The sequence below is a fragment of the Lepidochelys kempii genome, unplaced genomic scaffold (genome assembly GCF_965140285.1).
Source record: "Lepidochelys kempii isolate rLepKem1 unplaced genomic scaffold, rLepKem1.hap1 scaffold_29, whole genome shotgun sequence".
Lineage (NCBI taxonomy): Eukaryota > Metazoa > Chordata > Testudines > Cheloniidae > Lepidochelys > Lepidochelys kempii.
In genome coordinates this window covers 2,499,956-2,517,335 of record NW_027621931.1, presented here as the reverse complement: position 1 = coordinate 2,517,335, position 17,380 = coordinate 2,499,956, and the positions used below count along the sequence as shown (strand labels likewise).

General features: G+C 46.4%; 1 protein-coding gene and 1 non-coding gene across 2 annotated transcripts in view; one reads left to right on the top strand and one right to left on the bottom strand.

Annotated features, from left to right (window-relative positions):
* LOC144930024 (uncharacterized) overlaps positions 1-17,380 on the bottom strand; it is a 262,214-nt gene that overhangs the window by 131,655 nt on the left and 113,179 nt on the right. Inside the window, 1 exon segment of the mRNA XM_078851061.1 lies at positions 15,761-16,976. Within this exon segment, the coding sequence (XP_078707187.1) occupies positions 15,761-16,976 (1,216 nt within the window).
* Positions 3,898-3,969, top strand: TRNAE-CUC (transfer RNA glutamic acid (anticodon CUC)). The gene has a single exon. It is a non-coding gene; the product is annotated as a tRNA-Glu (tRNA).

The window sequence follows — 17,380 nt, the reverse complement described above, 5'->3', positions numbered from 1 at the left end:
CACTTACATAGATGGGACAAGGCTGTAGCATGCACCGTGAGGTAATTAGGACAACCTAAAATGCTGTCGGCGGGCCTAACTGTGTAGTGTAGCCCAGGTTTTAATCTCCTGCTGATGGGTTATATGCTGGGTGCCTTGTTTCCTTTGCTTAGGAGTGCTTGTTCTCACACCTATCTCCTCGCTTTCCATTCCAGTTCAGGGAAGGAGAGAATAACCAAGTCTTCAGGTATGAAAAGGCAAAACATTTCTACATGACCCTTCGCAGTCAGTGAAACCTGTGGTGGGAAACGTGCCCTTGATTTTACTGCATTTTGGTTTCTTGTCTTGTTGGTTGCTCCCGAGGAGCTGGCAGGGAAATGTCCATGGAGAAGTGGAGTGGATGTGAGGTTTCTTGCTTACGAGATTTGCCTGCGTTTTGGCCTCATTGTGAGAAGGGCAAATTGGATGAGACATTGCAGCTTTTCTGATGCCTGTCTGAGTTTGGAAAGTAAGTTCTTTGTTGTCCTGTTTTTCAAAGGGGAACTGAGGGAGCGGATATACACTGGCAGCTGAGAAAGCCTTAGAAGGGGACATCCAAAGCTGGGCACAACTGGTTTCTGCAATGGATTGTACTGTAGTGTGGTGGTTATCAAGTTTGCTTCACACGCAAAATATCCCTGACTTAAAACTAGGCAAAAACAGTGCCTTTTCCCCCGACTGATCACTTTTGGTCTTCCTCCATTCCAAGTCCTTTGCTGAAATACACCCGTATTTCCCACACTTTTTGTTCCTTTTTCTTTCCTTTGATGATATTTTAGGGTTGTAATTTAATGGCCACACAATTTTGCTCATGAATTAAAGTTTAACACAACATTTGACAGCCTTTTTCCATGCCCTCCTTTCTGTCACTTACAGGAGTTTACTTATGGGAATATTCACTGATTTATTGCACCGAGCATTTCAAAGGAAAGGTCAGAATCATTTACCTTGGATTCACTTTCCTTACTTCTTTCTAATTCTTTCTCTCACATAGATGGGGAAATCTGTGTTGGAACAATTTAGCTTACCACTCTCTCTTTCTAGACGGAAGCTGACACAGTTTAAAACTTCCCAATTTGCAAATATCTATGTGAAAATATTTTCTATACCAATGCAGAGATCCTGGGCAAGGCTAGGGGTGAGGCAGATTAATAATTGGCTGTTCTTTATTTTGGTGCTTGCTAATTGACCATTTGGAATTTTAATACATGATGGCATTACAGGCGAAAGATAATCTCAACATGTGGAGAAGAAACGGTTATACGGGCTAATAAATAATTTCTTGGTGTCACACCAAAAGTGATGCATTCCAGTGTGAAAGAAGAACTAATTCATGTCTTATGAGCATTTGCTATGTAGTTGTAGCCATGCAGGTCCCAGAAAAGCTTGTCTTTGTCCCCAACAGAAGCTGGCCCAGTGAAAGATATTATCTCACCCACCTGCGCGTTTGCTCGCCACACTACCTGAGACAAGCGGAAAGAGACTCAAAGCAGAGAAAAGGGAACAAAGAAGTTGAATTCCTAGTTGAAAAATGGGCCCTTTGTCAGCTGGAGGCAATCTCAGATGATTCTGGGACCTCTCGTGGCTATTGCTGGTTTTGAAAAAAGCCAGGTGTTATTTAGGCAATATCGCTTCTACTATATCCACTGAAGCAGATTTATGCTTCACGATTGCTGTGTATCCAAAGAGATTCATTCAATTCAGCACACAAGTGAATAGAGATAGGCAGCTGGAGTCAGCCAGTTCGCCCCCATCTCAAAGTCTTTGGTTTTTAAAAAGGCCCCTTTTGGTGTTTATACAGGACAGGGCAGAAAACGGCCAGATAATAAGCTATTGGGGTGAAAGTTCTGAGGTTTTTTTTAATTTGCAGTGAAGACTGAATGGAGAATTGTGTCGAGAAGTTTCTTTCCCTGACTGAGGATGGAACCAAGGCAGCATCAAGGAGACTCCTAACCAGTAGACCAAGGGTACTCAACAGGTGTACCATGGGCCAACTCTAGACAGCCAGAAATTTTTAATGGACCCTGAAATCTTTTTAAAAATCATAATAATAAGTAAATAAAATTATTTTCTCTGGAGTCTGGACCTTGATCATATCTTGACTGAGATTTTGGACCTTGACAAAAAATAGTTGACTACCCCTGCAGTAGACCATAAGGGGGGGTAATGTAGGGTTTTTTGGTTCAGCTCCTCTATGCTTTCTAAGGCTACTTGCTCTCCAGTTAAAGAAATCCCTTCCAACCCTGATATTCTATGAAATGGTCCATTCCCCATTTCAGAGGGGACAGGAACAGAGAGTGAAGGAACCCCTGTGCTCATAACCTGAGCTCAAGGAAAAGCATTGAAACAAGCTCAAATTATGATTTAGGTTCCTCCATCAGAATCCCAAGAGGAACACAAAAGAGGAACAATCCTCCTCTGCTTTCATTTACCCCACCGCATCCCTCTCCGCTTCTTCTTCCGCCTACCTAGTGGCTTGATTTCCTTTCAGAGTGGTAGCCGTGTTAGTCTGTATCAGCAAAAACAATGAGGAGGACTTGTGGCACTTTGGAGACTAACAAATTTATTTGGGCGTAATCTTTCCTGGGCTAAAACCCACTTCATCACATGCATGGAGTGGAAAATACAGCAGGAAGAGATATATACAGAGTCCATGAAAAGATGGGGGTTGCCTTAAAATCATAGAAGATCAGGGTTGGAAGGGACCTCAGGATGTCATCTAGTCCAACCCCCTGCTCAAAGCAGGACCAACCCCAACTAAATCATCCCAGCCAGGGCTTTGTCAAGTCCCCTGCCCTCTGACATGTCCTTTCACAGAATCGCAGAGTTGGAAGGGACCTCAGGAGGTCATCTAGTCCAATCCACTGCTCAAGGCAGGACCAATCCCCAATTTTTGCCCCAGATCCCTAAATGGCCCCCTCAAGGATTGAACTCACAGAGAACTGTTTGAAATGGGCCACCCTGTTTACCACTACAAAAAGTGATTTTTCCTCCTACTGCTAATAGCCCATGACATGCTAACAAAGAAACAGCCGTGATTTAAAATCTCCACTCAGAAATGGTGAACAACAGCAGAACCCAAAGTAACTGAAGGAAGGGCGGATGATCACAGTTAGTTCAATTGTTTAAGTCAATATTGTCTCAGATGTTCTGTGGAGAGAATTCCACTGTAAGTGATTTTGTATTTTTGCAGGACATCAGACCCCCTGGGGAGAAGCTCCTCAAAGAAAATGTGGCCCCAGGAGTGTCAGAGAAGGGAATCACTCTTTGCCTTACAAGGTGGGTGAGGGAAACCTGCAGGGACTTAGATTCCTCCAGAGTCTGATGAAAGCATTGGTGGGGAAAGTCTGGGGAAGCCGAGTAGGACAAGGAGAGGTAAAAAGGGCTTGCAGCTCTTGTACAATCCCCATGCTCCCAGCAGAAGGGTCCAGGGGGTTCAGCACTTCGGCTGCTTGTTGAGGACACAGAATTCAGAAGATGGCAAAGCTCAGAGCCCCGTTACATGGAGTCAGAATGCAATCAGCTCACACCGAGGGAGAGCAAACTCCCTCCCTTGCTCTCTATGCCAAAGTTCCTGTCAGCTCAATGTCCAGGTCGGCTGCTGAGAGGGTTGCAATGGGGTGAATGAAGGCAGAGGAGGATTGTTCCTCCTGGGTTTTCTTTGTGTTGCTCTGTGATCCTAGTGGAGGAAGCTGACGCATCATTTGAGTTTGTTTCAGTGGCTTGGGTTGGGCTCAGGTTGTGACCCTGAGCACAGGGGTTCCTGCCCGCTCTGCTCTTAGCCGCTCAGGGAATGGACAAAGGAGCAGCTTCAGAAATTGGAGAGAAAATAGCCTAAGGAAGTGTAGCACAGCTGAGAAGAACAACAGCCCCATCTTCTCCCTGGTGGTCTAGTGGTTAGAATTTGGTGCTCTCACCACCACGGCCTGGGTTCAATTCCCAGTCAGGGAAAAGTGACTTTACAGCAAAACACCTTAATTTATTCTTGTCTTGCAATTTGAACAAATTGACGGTTTTTCCCTGACTCCCCCATCTTCTACGTGATCTTGGCAAGGGCTTTGGAGACCATATTAAAATCAAAGCTTCCCATTGACTAGGAGCAGAATGTGGGCATGTTTCCACTGTGTACTTCGTTGTCCACAAATAGACAGGTGCAAATTCTTGTTCCCCCTTGCTAGCTAGCCTAACCAATGTTGTAACAACAGTAATAGACACTCAGGTTGACCCAAGATGTCAGTTTTCTTGCTGAAACAAAACCAAAAAATCATTTGGGGTCAACCAAATTCTTTCAGCAAATAAAATATTCACTCAAAAAACTTTCATCCCACTCTATATACCAATCTTTGGAAGTAACCATCTCAGCAAAACTGACCATTAGCCTCTTCCATTCCTGAGGGCTAGCTGCTGTCGTGTTCTAAGCATAGACGATGGGCCTTTCACCTGTTGGCCACTGGTTTCTACCTTGCTCAGGTAGCTACTGATGAAAGGCAATGTGGTTTAGTGGCAGACCTACTTCTATCCCTCTGTCCAACTAGGCGTGTTTGTTTCACACTGCTTGTAAAAATACAATCAATGCATTTTGTTGATACCTAAATCTGGGATCAAGATGAAACATTGTGATTGTAAGTCAATGAGAAAATCTCTGCTGAGTTCGACAGAAGGAAGGTTTTCTCATCAGGTTCTAGCACACGATAAAAGTTCTGAAGGTTCTTAGAGTTTCCAGACACATGGGCCAGAATTTTCAGAAGGTCTCACCCCCACCCCTAGAGCCAGATTTTCAGAAGAACTCAGCTCCCATTTGGGCAATAAACATTTTGGCCAGATTTTCAGAAAGGCTCAACACACTGAGGGCTGAGCTATTTTGGAAACAAAAGGTGGTAGAAGTTGTGGGTGCTGGTTGCTTGGCCGTCTGGCCCACCAGGCAGGAGTTTGAGGTTCAACATTACTTTCTCAGAATGGTAGCAATCATCTTTTATACCCTTAAAAAGGGAGCAGGGAGATGACATATAAAAATCGCTTGTGCTTTAGAAAGTCTCTAGAAGTTGAAAGAGATATGCCATCTCCACCTCCCTGGAAAGTTCACAACAAGTTAAAGAAAACTGTGATTGATAAGTGGCTTGACTAACAGTGACAGGCTGGCCGAGTGGTCTAACGTGTCAAACTCAAGGCTGTGTCTTTCCGTCATTTGTGTTCTGGGCTCCATATGCAGGTGGGCGTTCAAATCCCCTTCCTGACACAATCATTGCCTTCTACATGAGAAATAGACTCATTTCAACCTCTCCTGTAACATTACAACACCAACTGCTTCGCATTTCTATGCTAGAAATGGGAGGGAATTCAAAAGTGGTGCATTCAGGGCACCTAGTTGAGGTCACGGGTGGTCTAGTTATAAGCTAAGGTTGTTCAGTCCTGTCTGGGAGGGTAAGCTCTGGAGAACACGGATCATCTGAAGATTACTGAGGGGAAGCAGGAACATCTGATCCAGCCAGTGGAGGACAGCCATCTAGAATCCTAAGGAGATATTTTGGCATCTAGGGAGTGAGAAGTAAATCTCAGAACGGAGAGCTGAGGTGGTGCTGATGACTATTTCCTGCGGCTAAGGCTAAACGGGAGCGTGTACATCTAGGAACAAGGAATGTCAGCCACGTATACAGCAACAGTGGGATCTCAGCTAGGAGTCGAAAGGTCTTTTTATCTCTGTATTTGTTGTGCCCACTTCATCCAGTTCTGAGGTCCCCAGTTCAAGAAGGAGGATGAAACATTTGAGAGGAGAAAGAAGAGCCATGAGAAGGATGAAAGGCTTAAAACCCCCGCCTTGCTGTGATAGTCACAAAGAGCTCAGAAAAGGTTTAGGGGATGACGCTCTCACTCCCTAAGTACCTACATGGGGAACAATACTTACAAACAGGCTCTTCAATCTAACAGACAAATGTATAATGTGAGCCACTGGCTGGAAGTGAAGCTAGACATATTCAGATTGGAAATAAGGCATGCTTTCTGACAGGGAAGGGAATTAACCATTGAAAATCTTACCCAGAGTCCTGGTGGAGTCTCCATTCCTGGAAATTTTCAAATCAAAATTGGATCTATTTTTTTTTTAAACGGATCTGTTCTAGTTGAAAAGGAATTCTTCAGGGGCAGGTATCGGGCCCGTGCTAGACAAGAGGTCAGACTGGGTGTTTACGAAGACCCCTTGTGCTTTTAAAATATGGGAAACAAACCCTTAAATGACAAACGCTTTATTCTGTGAATCAAAAGGAAGTGCTTCCCCTGGCTCTTTTTCTCATTTTGTAAACAAGGGCTTGGAATTTCAACTCTCAGTGAAGCTTTGCCTTTAAACTGAATTAGGTGAATTTTCCAGCTCTTGATCCTCTGAGTCTAAGGAAGAATCCCTGAAAAGCAGGTGAGGTTGCAGTTCAGAATTTCATAGGTTAATTTGATGCCATCCAAGAGTGAACGCTTCGGTAGGGAACAAGTGAGAATTTGTTGACTGAGAAAAATTCCTGGTGAAAATTGGCAAAGCTGTGGATATTTTTAAACATTCCAGTGAATTTACACATGAAGATACAAACAGAGAGAGAAAGAGAAAATCACACACTGAACAGCCCCTTGTAGGCATTAACAAAAATCAGACCCACACAGCACACAGAGAATCATAGAATCATAGAATATCAGGGTTGGAAGGGACCCCAGAAGGTCATCTAGTCCAACCCCCTGCTTGAAGCAGGACCAATTCCCAGTTAAATCATCCCAGCCAGGGCTTTGTCAAGCCTGACCTTAAAAACTTCTAAGGAAGGGGATTCCACCACCTCCCGAGGTAACCCATTCCAGTGTTTCACCACCCTCCTAGTGAAAAAGTTTTTCCTAATATGCAACCTAAACCTCCCCCACTGCAACTTGAGACCATTACTCCTTGTCCTGTCATGTGCTATCACTGAGAATAGTTTAGATCCATCCTCTTTGGATCCACCTTTCAGGTAGCTAAAAGCAGCTATCAAATCCCCCCTCATTCTTCTCTTCTGTAGACTAAACAATCCCAGTTCCCTCAGCCTCTGCTCATAGGTCATGTGTTCCAGTCCCCTAATTATTTTTGTTGCCCTTCGTTGGACTCTCTCCAATTTATCCACATCCTTCTTGTAGCGTGGGGCCCAAAACTGGACACAGTACTCCAGATGAGGCCTCACCAATGTCGAATAGAGGGGAACGATCACGTCCCTCGATCTGCTGGCAATGCCCCTACTTATACAGCCCAAAATGCCATTGGCGTTCTTGGCAACAAGGGCACACTCTTGACTCATATCCAGCTTCTCGTCCACTGTCATCCCTAGGTCCTTCTCTGCAGAACTGCTGCCTAGCCATTCGGTCCCTAGTCTGTAGCGGTGCATTGGATTCTTCTGTCCTAAGTGCAGGACTCTGCACTTGTCCTTGTTGAACCTCCTCAGATTTCTTTTGGCCCAATCCTCCAATTTGTCTAGGTCCCTCTGTATCTACCACTCCTCCCAGTTTAGTGTCATCTGCAAACTTGCTGAAGGTGCAATCCACATTAATGACCTCCAGATCATTAATGAAGATATTGAACAAAACCGGCCCCAGGACCGACTCTTGGGGCAGTCCACTAGATACCGGCTGCCAACTAGACATGGAGCCATTGATCAGTAGACATATGTACATAAGGGAAAGCCACACAAAACATACAGAAAAAGCACACAAGACGAAAGCACAAAAACCACATACCAAAAGAATACGAAGCAAAAAACAATTTGCCTGCAAAAATCAGACACACGCACACAAAACTATGCAAGGCATCCACAGAAATCACACAGGACCCACATGCTCATCAACCTGACAGACAAAAACCACATGAACATATCGAAAGCCAGGCAGGGTTTGAGTCTCACAGCCAAGAGGGAGTGCAGGAAGGTGGTTTGGGGAGCAAAGGTTGAGGGGGAAGTCAGGGGCTCAAGAATCACAGGATGGGCAGTGCTCTGGGCTCTGCTTGATGCCTCCTGACACAGGGTGCAGGTGGAGAATGGAGCCTTGTAGATCTGTGGAATCTGTCCTGCACTCTGCAGAGGAAGAGAACCTGGGTGTCTTCTGAGCCGGAATTGTATTTTCCGACGGGCAAGATGAATGGCAGAAGCCATTGCTTAAAGAAAGCTGATGCTTGAACTCACAACCTCAGCATCTGAGTGGACCAGATCATACGTCTGAGGGAAGGCAGCAGAAGGAGACTGCGCCAATTGGAAGGCATGAGATGCACTGTGCTAGAGTTGGGGGTTCCACGACCACCGCTCCCAAGAGAAGGAGGCGGGTGGTGGTGGTCGGGACTCTCTCCTCAGGGAGACTGAGTCATCTATCTGCCATCCCAACCGGGAAAACCGAGAAGTCTGCTGCTTGTCAGGAGCTAAGATTCGTGATGTGACGGAGAGACTGCCGAGACTCATCAAGCCCTCGGATCGCTACCCCTTCCTGCTTCTCCACGTGGGCACCAATGATACTGCCAAGAATGACCTTGAGCGGATCACTGTGGACTACATGGCTCTGGGAAGAAGGATAAAGGAGTTTGAGGTGCAATTGGTCTTCTCGTCCATCCTCCCCGTGGAAGGAAAAGGCCAGGGTAGAGACCGTCGAATTGTAGAAGTCAACGAATGGCTACGCAGGTGGTGCCGGAGAGGCGGCTTTGGATTCTTTGACCATGGGATAGTGTTCCAAGAAGGAGGAGAGCTAGGAAGAGACGGGCTCCACCTTACGAAGAGAGGGAAGAGCATCTTCGCAAGCAGGCTGGCTAACCTAGTGAGGAGGGCTTTAAACTAGGTTCACTGGGGGAAGGAGACCACAGCCCTGAGGTAAGTGGGATACCAGGAGGAAGCACGAGCAGGAGTGCAGGAGAGAGGAGGGCTCCTGCCTCATACTGAGAAAGAGGGGCAATCAGCGGGTTACCTCAAGTGCCTATACATAAATGCACAAAGCCTGGGAAACAAGCAGGGAGAACTGGAAGTCCTGGCAAAGTCAAGGAATTATGATGTGATTGGAATAACAGAGACTTGGTGGGATAACTCACATGACTGGAGTACTGTCATGGATGGATATAAACTGTTCAGGAAGGACAGGGAGGCCAGAAAAAGTGGGGGAGTTGCACTGTATGTAAGGGAGCAGTATGACTGCTCAGACCTCAAGTATGAAACTGCAGAAAAACCTGAGAGTCTCTGGATTAAGTTTAAGATTAAGTTTAGAAGCGTGAGCAACAAGGGTGATGCAGTGGTGGGAGTCTCCTATAGACCACCGGACCAGGGGGATGAGGTGGATGAGGCTTTCTTCTGGCCACTCGCAGAAGCTACAAGATGGCACGCCCTGGTTCTCATGGGGGACTTCAATCACCCCGATATCTGCTGGGAGAGCAATACAGCGGTGCACAGACAATCCAGGAAGTTTTTGGAAACTGTACGGGACAATTTCCTGGTGCAAGTGCTGGAGGAACCGACTAGGGGCAGAGCTCTTCTTGACCTGCTGCTCACAAACCGGGAAGAATTAGTAGGGGAAGCAAAAGTGGATGGGAACCTGGGAGGCAGTGACCATGAGATGGTCGAGTTCAGGATCCTGACACAAGGAGGAAAGGAAAGCAGCAGAATACGGACCCTGGACTTCAGAAAAGCAGACTTTGACTCCTTCTGGGAACTGATGGGCAGGATCCCCTGGGAGAATAACATGAGGGGGAAAGGAGTCCAGGAGAGCTGGATGTACTTTACAGAATCCTTATTGTGGTTACAGGGACAAACCATCCCGATGTGTAGAAAGAATAGTAAATATGGCAGGCGACCAGCTTGGCTTAACAGTGAAATCCTTGCTGACCTTAAACACAAAAAAGAGGCTTCCAAGAAGTGGAAGATTGGACAAATGACCAGGGATGAGTATAAAAATATTGCTCGGGCATGTAGGAATGAAATCAAAAAGGCTAAATCACACCTGGAGTTGTAGCTAGCGAGAGATGTTAAGAGTAACAAGAAGGGTTTCTTCAGGTATGTTGGCAACAAGAAGAAAGCCAAGGAAAGTGTGGGCCCCTTACTGAATGAGGGAGGCAACCTAGTGACAGAGGAGGTGGAAAAAGCTAATGTACTCAATGATTTTTTTGCCTCTGTCTTCACGAGGTCAGCTCCCAGACCGCTGCTCTGGGCAGCACAGCATGGGGCGGAGGTGGCAAGCCCTCTGTGGAGAAAGAAGTGGTTCGGGACTATTTAGAAAAGCTGGATGTGCACAAGTCCATGGGGCCGGATGCGTTGCATCCGAGAGTGCTAAAGGAATTGGCGGCTGTGATTGCAGAGCCATTGGCCATTATCTTTGAAAACTCATGGCGAACGGGGGAAGTCCTGGATGACTGGAAAAGGGCTAATGTAGTGCCAATCTTTAAAAAAGGGAAGAAGAAGGATCCGGGGAACTACAGGCCAGTCAGCCTCACCTCAGTCCCCGGAAAAATCATGGCGCAGGTCCTCAAGGAATCAATTCTGAAGCACTTGGAGGAGAGGAAAGTGATCAGGAACAGTCAGCATGGATTCACCAAGGGAAAGTCATGCCTGACTAATCTAATTGCCTTTTATGATGAGATAACTGGTTCTGTGGATGAAGGGAAAGCATTAGACATGTTATTAATTGACTTTAGCAAAGCTTTTGACACGGTCTCCCACAGTATGCTTGTCAGCAAGTTAAAGAAGTATGAGCTGGATGGATGCACTACAAGGTGGGTAGAAAGTTGGCTAGATTGTCAGGCTCAACGGGTAGTGATCAATGGCTCCATGTCTAGTTAGCAGTCGGTATCTAGCGGAGTGCCCCAAGGGTCGGTCCTGGGGCCGGTTTTGTTCAATATCTTCATAAATGATCTGGAGGATGGTGTGGATTGCACCCTCAGCAAGTTTGCTGAAGACACTAAACTGGGAGGAGAGGTAGATACGCTGGAGGGTAGGGTAGGATACAAAGGGCCCTAGACAAATTGGAGGATTGGGCCAAAAGAAATCTGAGGAGGTTCAACAAAGGACAAGTGCAGAGTCCTGCACTTAGGATGGAAGAATCCAATGTACCGCTACAAACTAGGGACCGAATGGCTCGGCAGCAGTTCTGCAGAGAAGGACCTGGGGTGACAGTGGATGAGAAGCTGGATATGAGTCAACAGTGTGCCCTTGTTGCCAAGAAGGCCAATGGCATTTTGGGCTGTATAAGTAGGGGCATTGCCAGCAGATCGAGGGATGTGATCGTTCCCCTCTATTCGACACTGGTGAGGCCTCATCTGGAGTACTGTGTCCAGTTTTGGGCCCCACACTACAAGAAGGATGTGGAGAAATTGGAGAGAGTCCAGTGAAGGGCAACAAAAATGATTCGGGGTCTGGAACACATGTCTTATGAGGAGAGGCTGAGGGAACTGGGATTGTTTAGTCTACGGAAGAGAAGAATGAGGGGGGATGTCATAGCTGCTTTGAACTAAATGAAGGTGGATCCAAAAAGGACGGATCTAGACTATTCTCAGTGACAGCAGATGACAGGACAAGGAGTAATGGTGAAGTTGCAGTGGGGGAGATTTAGCTTGGATATTAGGAGAAACTTTTTCACTAGGAGGGTGGTGAAACACTGGAATGGGTTACCTCGGGAGGTGGTGGAATCTCCTTCCTTAGAAGTTTTTAAGATCAGGCTTGACAAAGCCCTGGCTGGGATGATTTAGTTGGGGATTGGTCCTCCTTTGGGCAGGGGGTTGGACTAGATACCTCCTGAGGTCCCTTCCAACCCCGATATCCTAGGATTCTATGATCATTTGGCCAACAACATGTAGCAAAGCACCCAACTAAGTTGCATGAATGCTCTATAAGCCACTCCTCAATTATACAGAGACACCAGCATATCTCCCCAGCTCTCAGCCTTGCACCTCAGAAATGTACCATCTTACACGGCTCATGGCCTTCTCTTGAAAAGTGTAAGCTCATTAATTAGTTCGCCACTTCATCAAAAATAAAGGGGACATGCACCAGCCTTTGTCATGTGAGCAACTTTCCCAAACACTTTGGACAAACTCAGGAGTAAGTATAAAATATTAAAATAAGTTTATTAACTACAGAAAGTTAGATTTTAACTGAGTCTAACTGTTGGTCACAGAGGTCAAAAGTGGTTACATAACAAATGAAAATAGACTCCCAGTCTACACTCTAATTTGAATATACTAAGCAAGAATTGGATCAAACAGCTTTTCTCACTCACTGGTTGCTCCAGGCAATGTTGAGTTCTTAATACACAGACTGAATTCCCTCTCAGCCTGGGACCAATCTCCGCCGTTCAAATTCTGAGTCTTCCAGACAATCTTCCAGGTGTTGAGATTGGGGAAGATACAGGTCATGTGGGGGTGTCTTTGACTCTCATACATATTTTTTCTCCAGCTGCTAGGTAGATTCTTGCCGTGATGCTGGGGTTAGTTAGCCCCCAATATGGAGCAGCAGTTTGCCTCCTGCACCTTGTGGTAGGCGTGTCACAGCTCCTTTACTTTGACCCCGCACGGCAGTGTGTCCCTGTCATGGCCCCTTTCTATCATGCATCACGAAATCTGCGTGCGCACCTCGGGAGTTACACCACAGAAAGCTGCTTTCCTGTGCAGAAACTTGCCCGTGTAGACAAGGCCGCAGAGGGCTTACATAAGAACGCACGACAGGTCATAGACTGGGTCAGACCAATGGTCCGTCAAGCCCAGTGTGCTACCTGAGAGCGACCAGTGCCAGATGCATTGGATGGAAAGAACAGAACAGGCTTGTTGACCTGCAAGGTGAGGGTCTTTCACCTTTATATTTAACTTCATTGTTGTCAATTCCTACTTATCCTATATCTAACTACCCCTCCTCTGAGGTCTCTGGGCAAATCAGGTGTGAACCACTCCTTTGACACAGACGTGTCCCAATCCAGCTGAACTGAGGCAGAATTTGGGCCAATGTCAGTTTGGAAAAGGCCTGCTTCACCCAGCAGGTTTCTCAAAGTATCCGTTGCTGTGAACCGCATGTCGTGTGGATGTGCGAACTCGGAAGATAGCAAACATGAAAAAAAAAAACGCAAAGCCGGTTCTGAGGTTTCCAGAGCCAGGCCTGAGGGTTAAAGAGCTGTGCTCAAAAGGACAAGGGTCTCAACAGCTATAAAAAGAACTAGTTGCAAAAACAAAACAAAAATTACATGGAAAAAAAACAACCAAACAACAACCACCCAGAAAAGCTCCCATCACTCGCCCATCACCATTGTAGATCTTGACATCTCCTGCCTAATGTGACATCTTTGCTTTGCGAACAAGAGCCCTGGGGAACTCCTGCGAACTCCAAAGATTGCAAACATGAAAAAAAACCCACAAAGCCGGTTCTGAGGTTTCCAGAGCCAGGCCTGAGGGTTAAAGAGCTGTGCTCAAAAGGACAAGGGGGCTCAGCAGCTATAAAAAGAACTAGTTGCAAAAACAAAACAAAAATTACATGGAAAAAAAACAACCAAACAACAACCACCCAGAAAAGCTCCCATCACTCGCCCATCACCATTGTAGATCTTGACATCTCCTGCCTAATGTGACATCTTTGCTTTGCGAACAAGAGCCCTGGGGAACTCCTGCGAACTCCAAAGATAGCAAACATGAAAAAAAACCCGCAAAGCCGGTTCTGAGGTTTCCAGAGCCAGGCCTGAGGGTTAAAGAGCTGTGCTCAAAAGGACAAGGGTCTCAGCAGCTATAAAAAGAACTAGTTGCAAAAACAAAACAAAAATTACGTGGAAAAAAAACAACCAAACAACAACCACCCAGAAAAGCTCCCATCACTCGCCCATCACCATTGTAGATCTTGACATCTCCTGCCTAATGTGACATCTTTGCTTTGCGAACAAGAGCCCTGGGGAACTCTCTGGCTCACCTGTGTGGGTGGAAGGGGTCTCACACTACGTGGGAAGGCTGCATCATGAGAAAAACCACCTGTGCTCTACTTTCACACTTTCTAATCTTTCAGAGTAGCAGGAGGCGGAAAAGTGAGACACATGCATTAGACTCAAGAGCAAAACTAAGAGACCAAACCACAGACTCTGGACTCAGCATTCATGTATCCTGCAGTCTGAACTTGGAATCTGTTACATTCCCTCATTGGCTACCATCATTTAACCAACACGGAAGTGCTTCTTGTCCAGCAAGGCAGCCAGTTTGGGACCCATAGGCATGGCATGGCTCTGAAGGAATCAGCTGTTTCTCTCTGTGCTTCAGGAAACTTGGGATCCAAATGGTAAAATACAGTTGTTCCCAGTTTCATCATGGCATCCCTTAGAAGTGTGAGCAATTCTAAAAACAGTTTACCTTGGCCACAGGTCACCATAGCGTCCATCTCTGGGGTGAAAATCAACCACTCGTACCTCTCATTTCTACCTGAGTTCTTGTCAAATCTTTGACCTTAGTTGTAGCAATTTTACACGGCTCTGGCGTAGAATTCTTCACCAACCACACGACATACCAGTAGCGATACTGAGGTAGAACTCCCCCAAATATGCCCTTTTGTTTCTTTAATCTGGTGCAACAGATTTAAATAAGGGACTAAATTCAGGTGCGCCTTAGAATCCCTCTAAGACACCAAATGTCAGGTATCTACTCAAAATGGGTGTCTTTCTGCAGCTCTATCACATTCCTCATGGATGTCATTTCCTACACATTTACAGCATCTCCCAGGAGTGAGCTGAACAGAAATGTCACTTCCATTTTTCCCATCTCTACCTAGGAAGGGATTGCATTTCCCAAATAAGAGGCAACATGCACCTGATTAGGAAGGGAAGATCTTCAGGAGCAACCTCCTGCAGGGCATGGGCCACAACTGCTTTGGGAGGCAAATGAATGGGTCTTTTGCTTAGTTCCAAATCATTTACTAGAGAATCCTCTTCCCAGCCCCTTCGGGAAATATTGACCTTACCACTTGAAGAACAGGGGGATAGAAATGGTGATGGAGAATCCCTCTGATTTACCCTATGTTCTTCTGTTGTTACAGAGGGGAAAAGACATTTTTCCCTCTCCCTTCCCTATTCCTGCTCTTTGTTATACTTCAATATATTTTAAGGGAGGAAAACGGGAGTAAAAATATCTGCCTTCAGGAAAACCTGAAGCAACAGCGCTCTGATGAACTGTGACAACTGGGAATGAAACAATAGGATCCTGGTGGGGGAACTTGATGACTAACAATTGTTTTTAAATGGGGGAACAGTATAACTGTTATGCGCAGGGTTTGTTTAGACTAGGAAAAGTGATGGAGTTTAGGTCAGGTCAAGGGGAAAGCTAATGTCAACCACTGCACCTCGGCTGCATCTGCACGACAACTGTAATTGTCTTTTAACACCAAGATCACTAACTTGAGCAGCCAATGCCATGTACAGTCCTAGTGGATGTAAGGCACGGGTAGTTTTTGCCTCAGTGTAGCTTGTTGGGAACAAACCTCTCTCCCCCACCTGGAGCTGATGAACATTCCTGGCTGGAGGGACACACGCTCCTTTGACCCAAAAGGAAAGGAGTTGATAGAAAACATCACAGGACTGACCCCAAAGAAGGGTGAGCTGCAAAAGGCAGGAGCAGGCAACTCATCTGGGGGAGCTGAGTAACCACGGTGAAGATGGGGCACAGATCACTAAGTGGGAATTAGCAAATGTGATTTAAAAGAAAAAAATACCTTTGGCCAGCCCTAGTCAAGGCATTTGTTACAGATCACTCCCTTGTGGATTTTCTGATGTCTAATAAGGGTTGAGCTCCGATTGAAGCGTTTCCCACACTCAGAGCACGTGTAGGGCCTCTCTCCTGTGTGGATTCGCTGATGTGTGATAAGGGCTGAGCTTTGATTGAAGCGTTTCCCACACTCAGAGCACATGTAGGGGGTCTCTCCTGTGTGCGTTCTCTGATGTGTGATTAGGGTAGAGCTGTGATTGAAGCTTTTCCCGCACTCAGAGCATATGTAGGGCCTCTCACCAGTGTGGATTCTCTGATGTGTGGTAAGGGCTGAGCTTTGATTGAAGCGTTTCCCACACTCAGAGCACATGTAGGGGGTCTCTCCTGTGTGCGTTCTCTGATGTGTGATTAGGGTAGAGCTGTGATTGAAGCTTCTCCCACACTCAGAGCACGTGTAGGGCCTCTCTCCTGTGTGGATTCTCTGATGTGTGGTAAGGGCTGAGCTTTGATTGAAGTGTTTGCCACACTCACGGCATCCATAAGGTTTCTCACCCGTATGGATTCGCCGATGTATGATAAGGTATGAGCTCCGACTGAAGCGTTTCCCACACTCAGAGCATCCATAAGGCTTCTCACCTGTGTGGATTCTTCTATGTGTGGTCAGTACAGAGCTCCGATTAAAGCTTTTCCCGCACTCAGAGCACATGTAGGGGGTCTCTCCTGTGTGCGTTCTCTGATGTGTGATTAGGGTAGAGCTCTGATTGAAGCTTTTCCCGCACTGAGAGCATGTGTAGGGCCTCTCCCCTGTGTGGATTCGCTGATGTGAGAGGAGGGATGAACTGTCAATGAAGTGCTTCCCACACTCAGGGCATTCGTAAGGTTTCTCACCCGTGTGGATTTTCCGATGTCTAATAAGGTGTGAGCTCTGCTTGAAGTGTTTCCCACACTCAGGGCATCCGTAAGGTTTCTCACCCGTGTGGATTTTCCGATGTGTAATAAGGTGTGAGCTCTGCTTGAAGTGTTTCCCACACTCAGGGCATCCATAAGGTTTCTCACCCGTGTGGATTTTCCGATGTGTAATAAGGTGTGAGCTCTGCTTGAAGTGTTTCCCACACTCAGGGCATCCATAAGGTTTCTCACCTGTGTGGATTTTCCAATGTGTAATAAGGTGTGAGCTCTGCTTGAAATGTTTCCCACACTCAGGGCATCCGTAAGGTTTCTCACCCGTGTGGATTCTCTGATGTGTGAGAAGGTCCGAGCTCCCTTTGAAGCTTTTCCCACACTCGAGGCATGTGTAGCGTGTTCCTTCCAAGTTCATTCTCTCACGTGTAATAAGGTCTGACTGGCTACCGAAGTTTTCCTCTGGCCTCTGCTGACTCTCACAGGCTTTTGTTTTTTCTGGGCGTGCACAGCTCCCAGAATCATTCCCTTTGGACCTTCCTGACAACATCCCATGGGCTTCTACTCGCTCAGCATCTTCCTGCTGGGGTTCCTCCTCGTTTTCACTCACCATCCCAACACCTGATGGGAGACCGAGAGAATCCAGACGTAAGTCTCTGCCTGCGCCAGAGAGAAAGGAAATCTCAGAGAGAAGAATGGAAAAAGGGATGAAGGAACCAAAATGTGTACAGGACAGATCAAACCTATCAGGAGCTGATTTTCCCTTAAACCTTCCCCAGAGGAGAG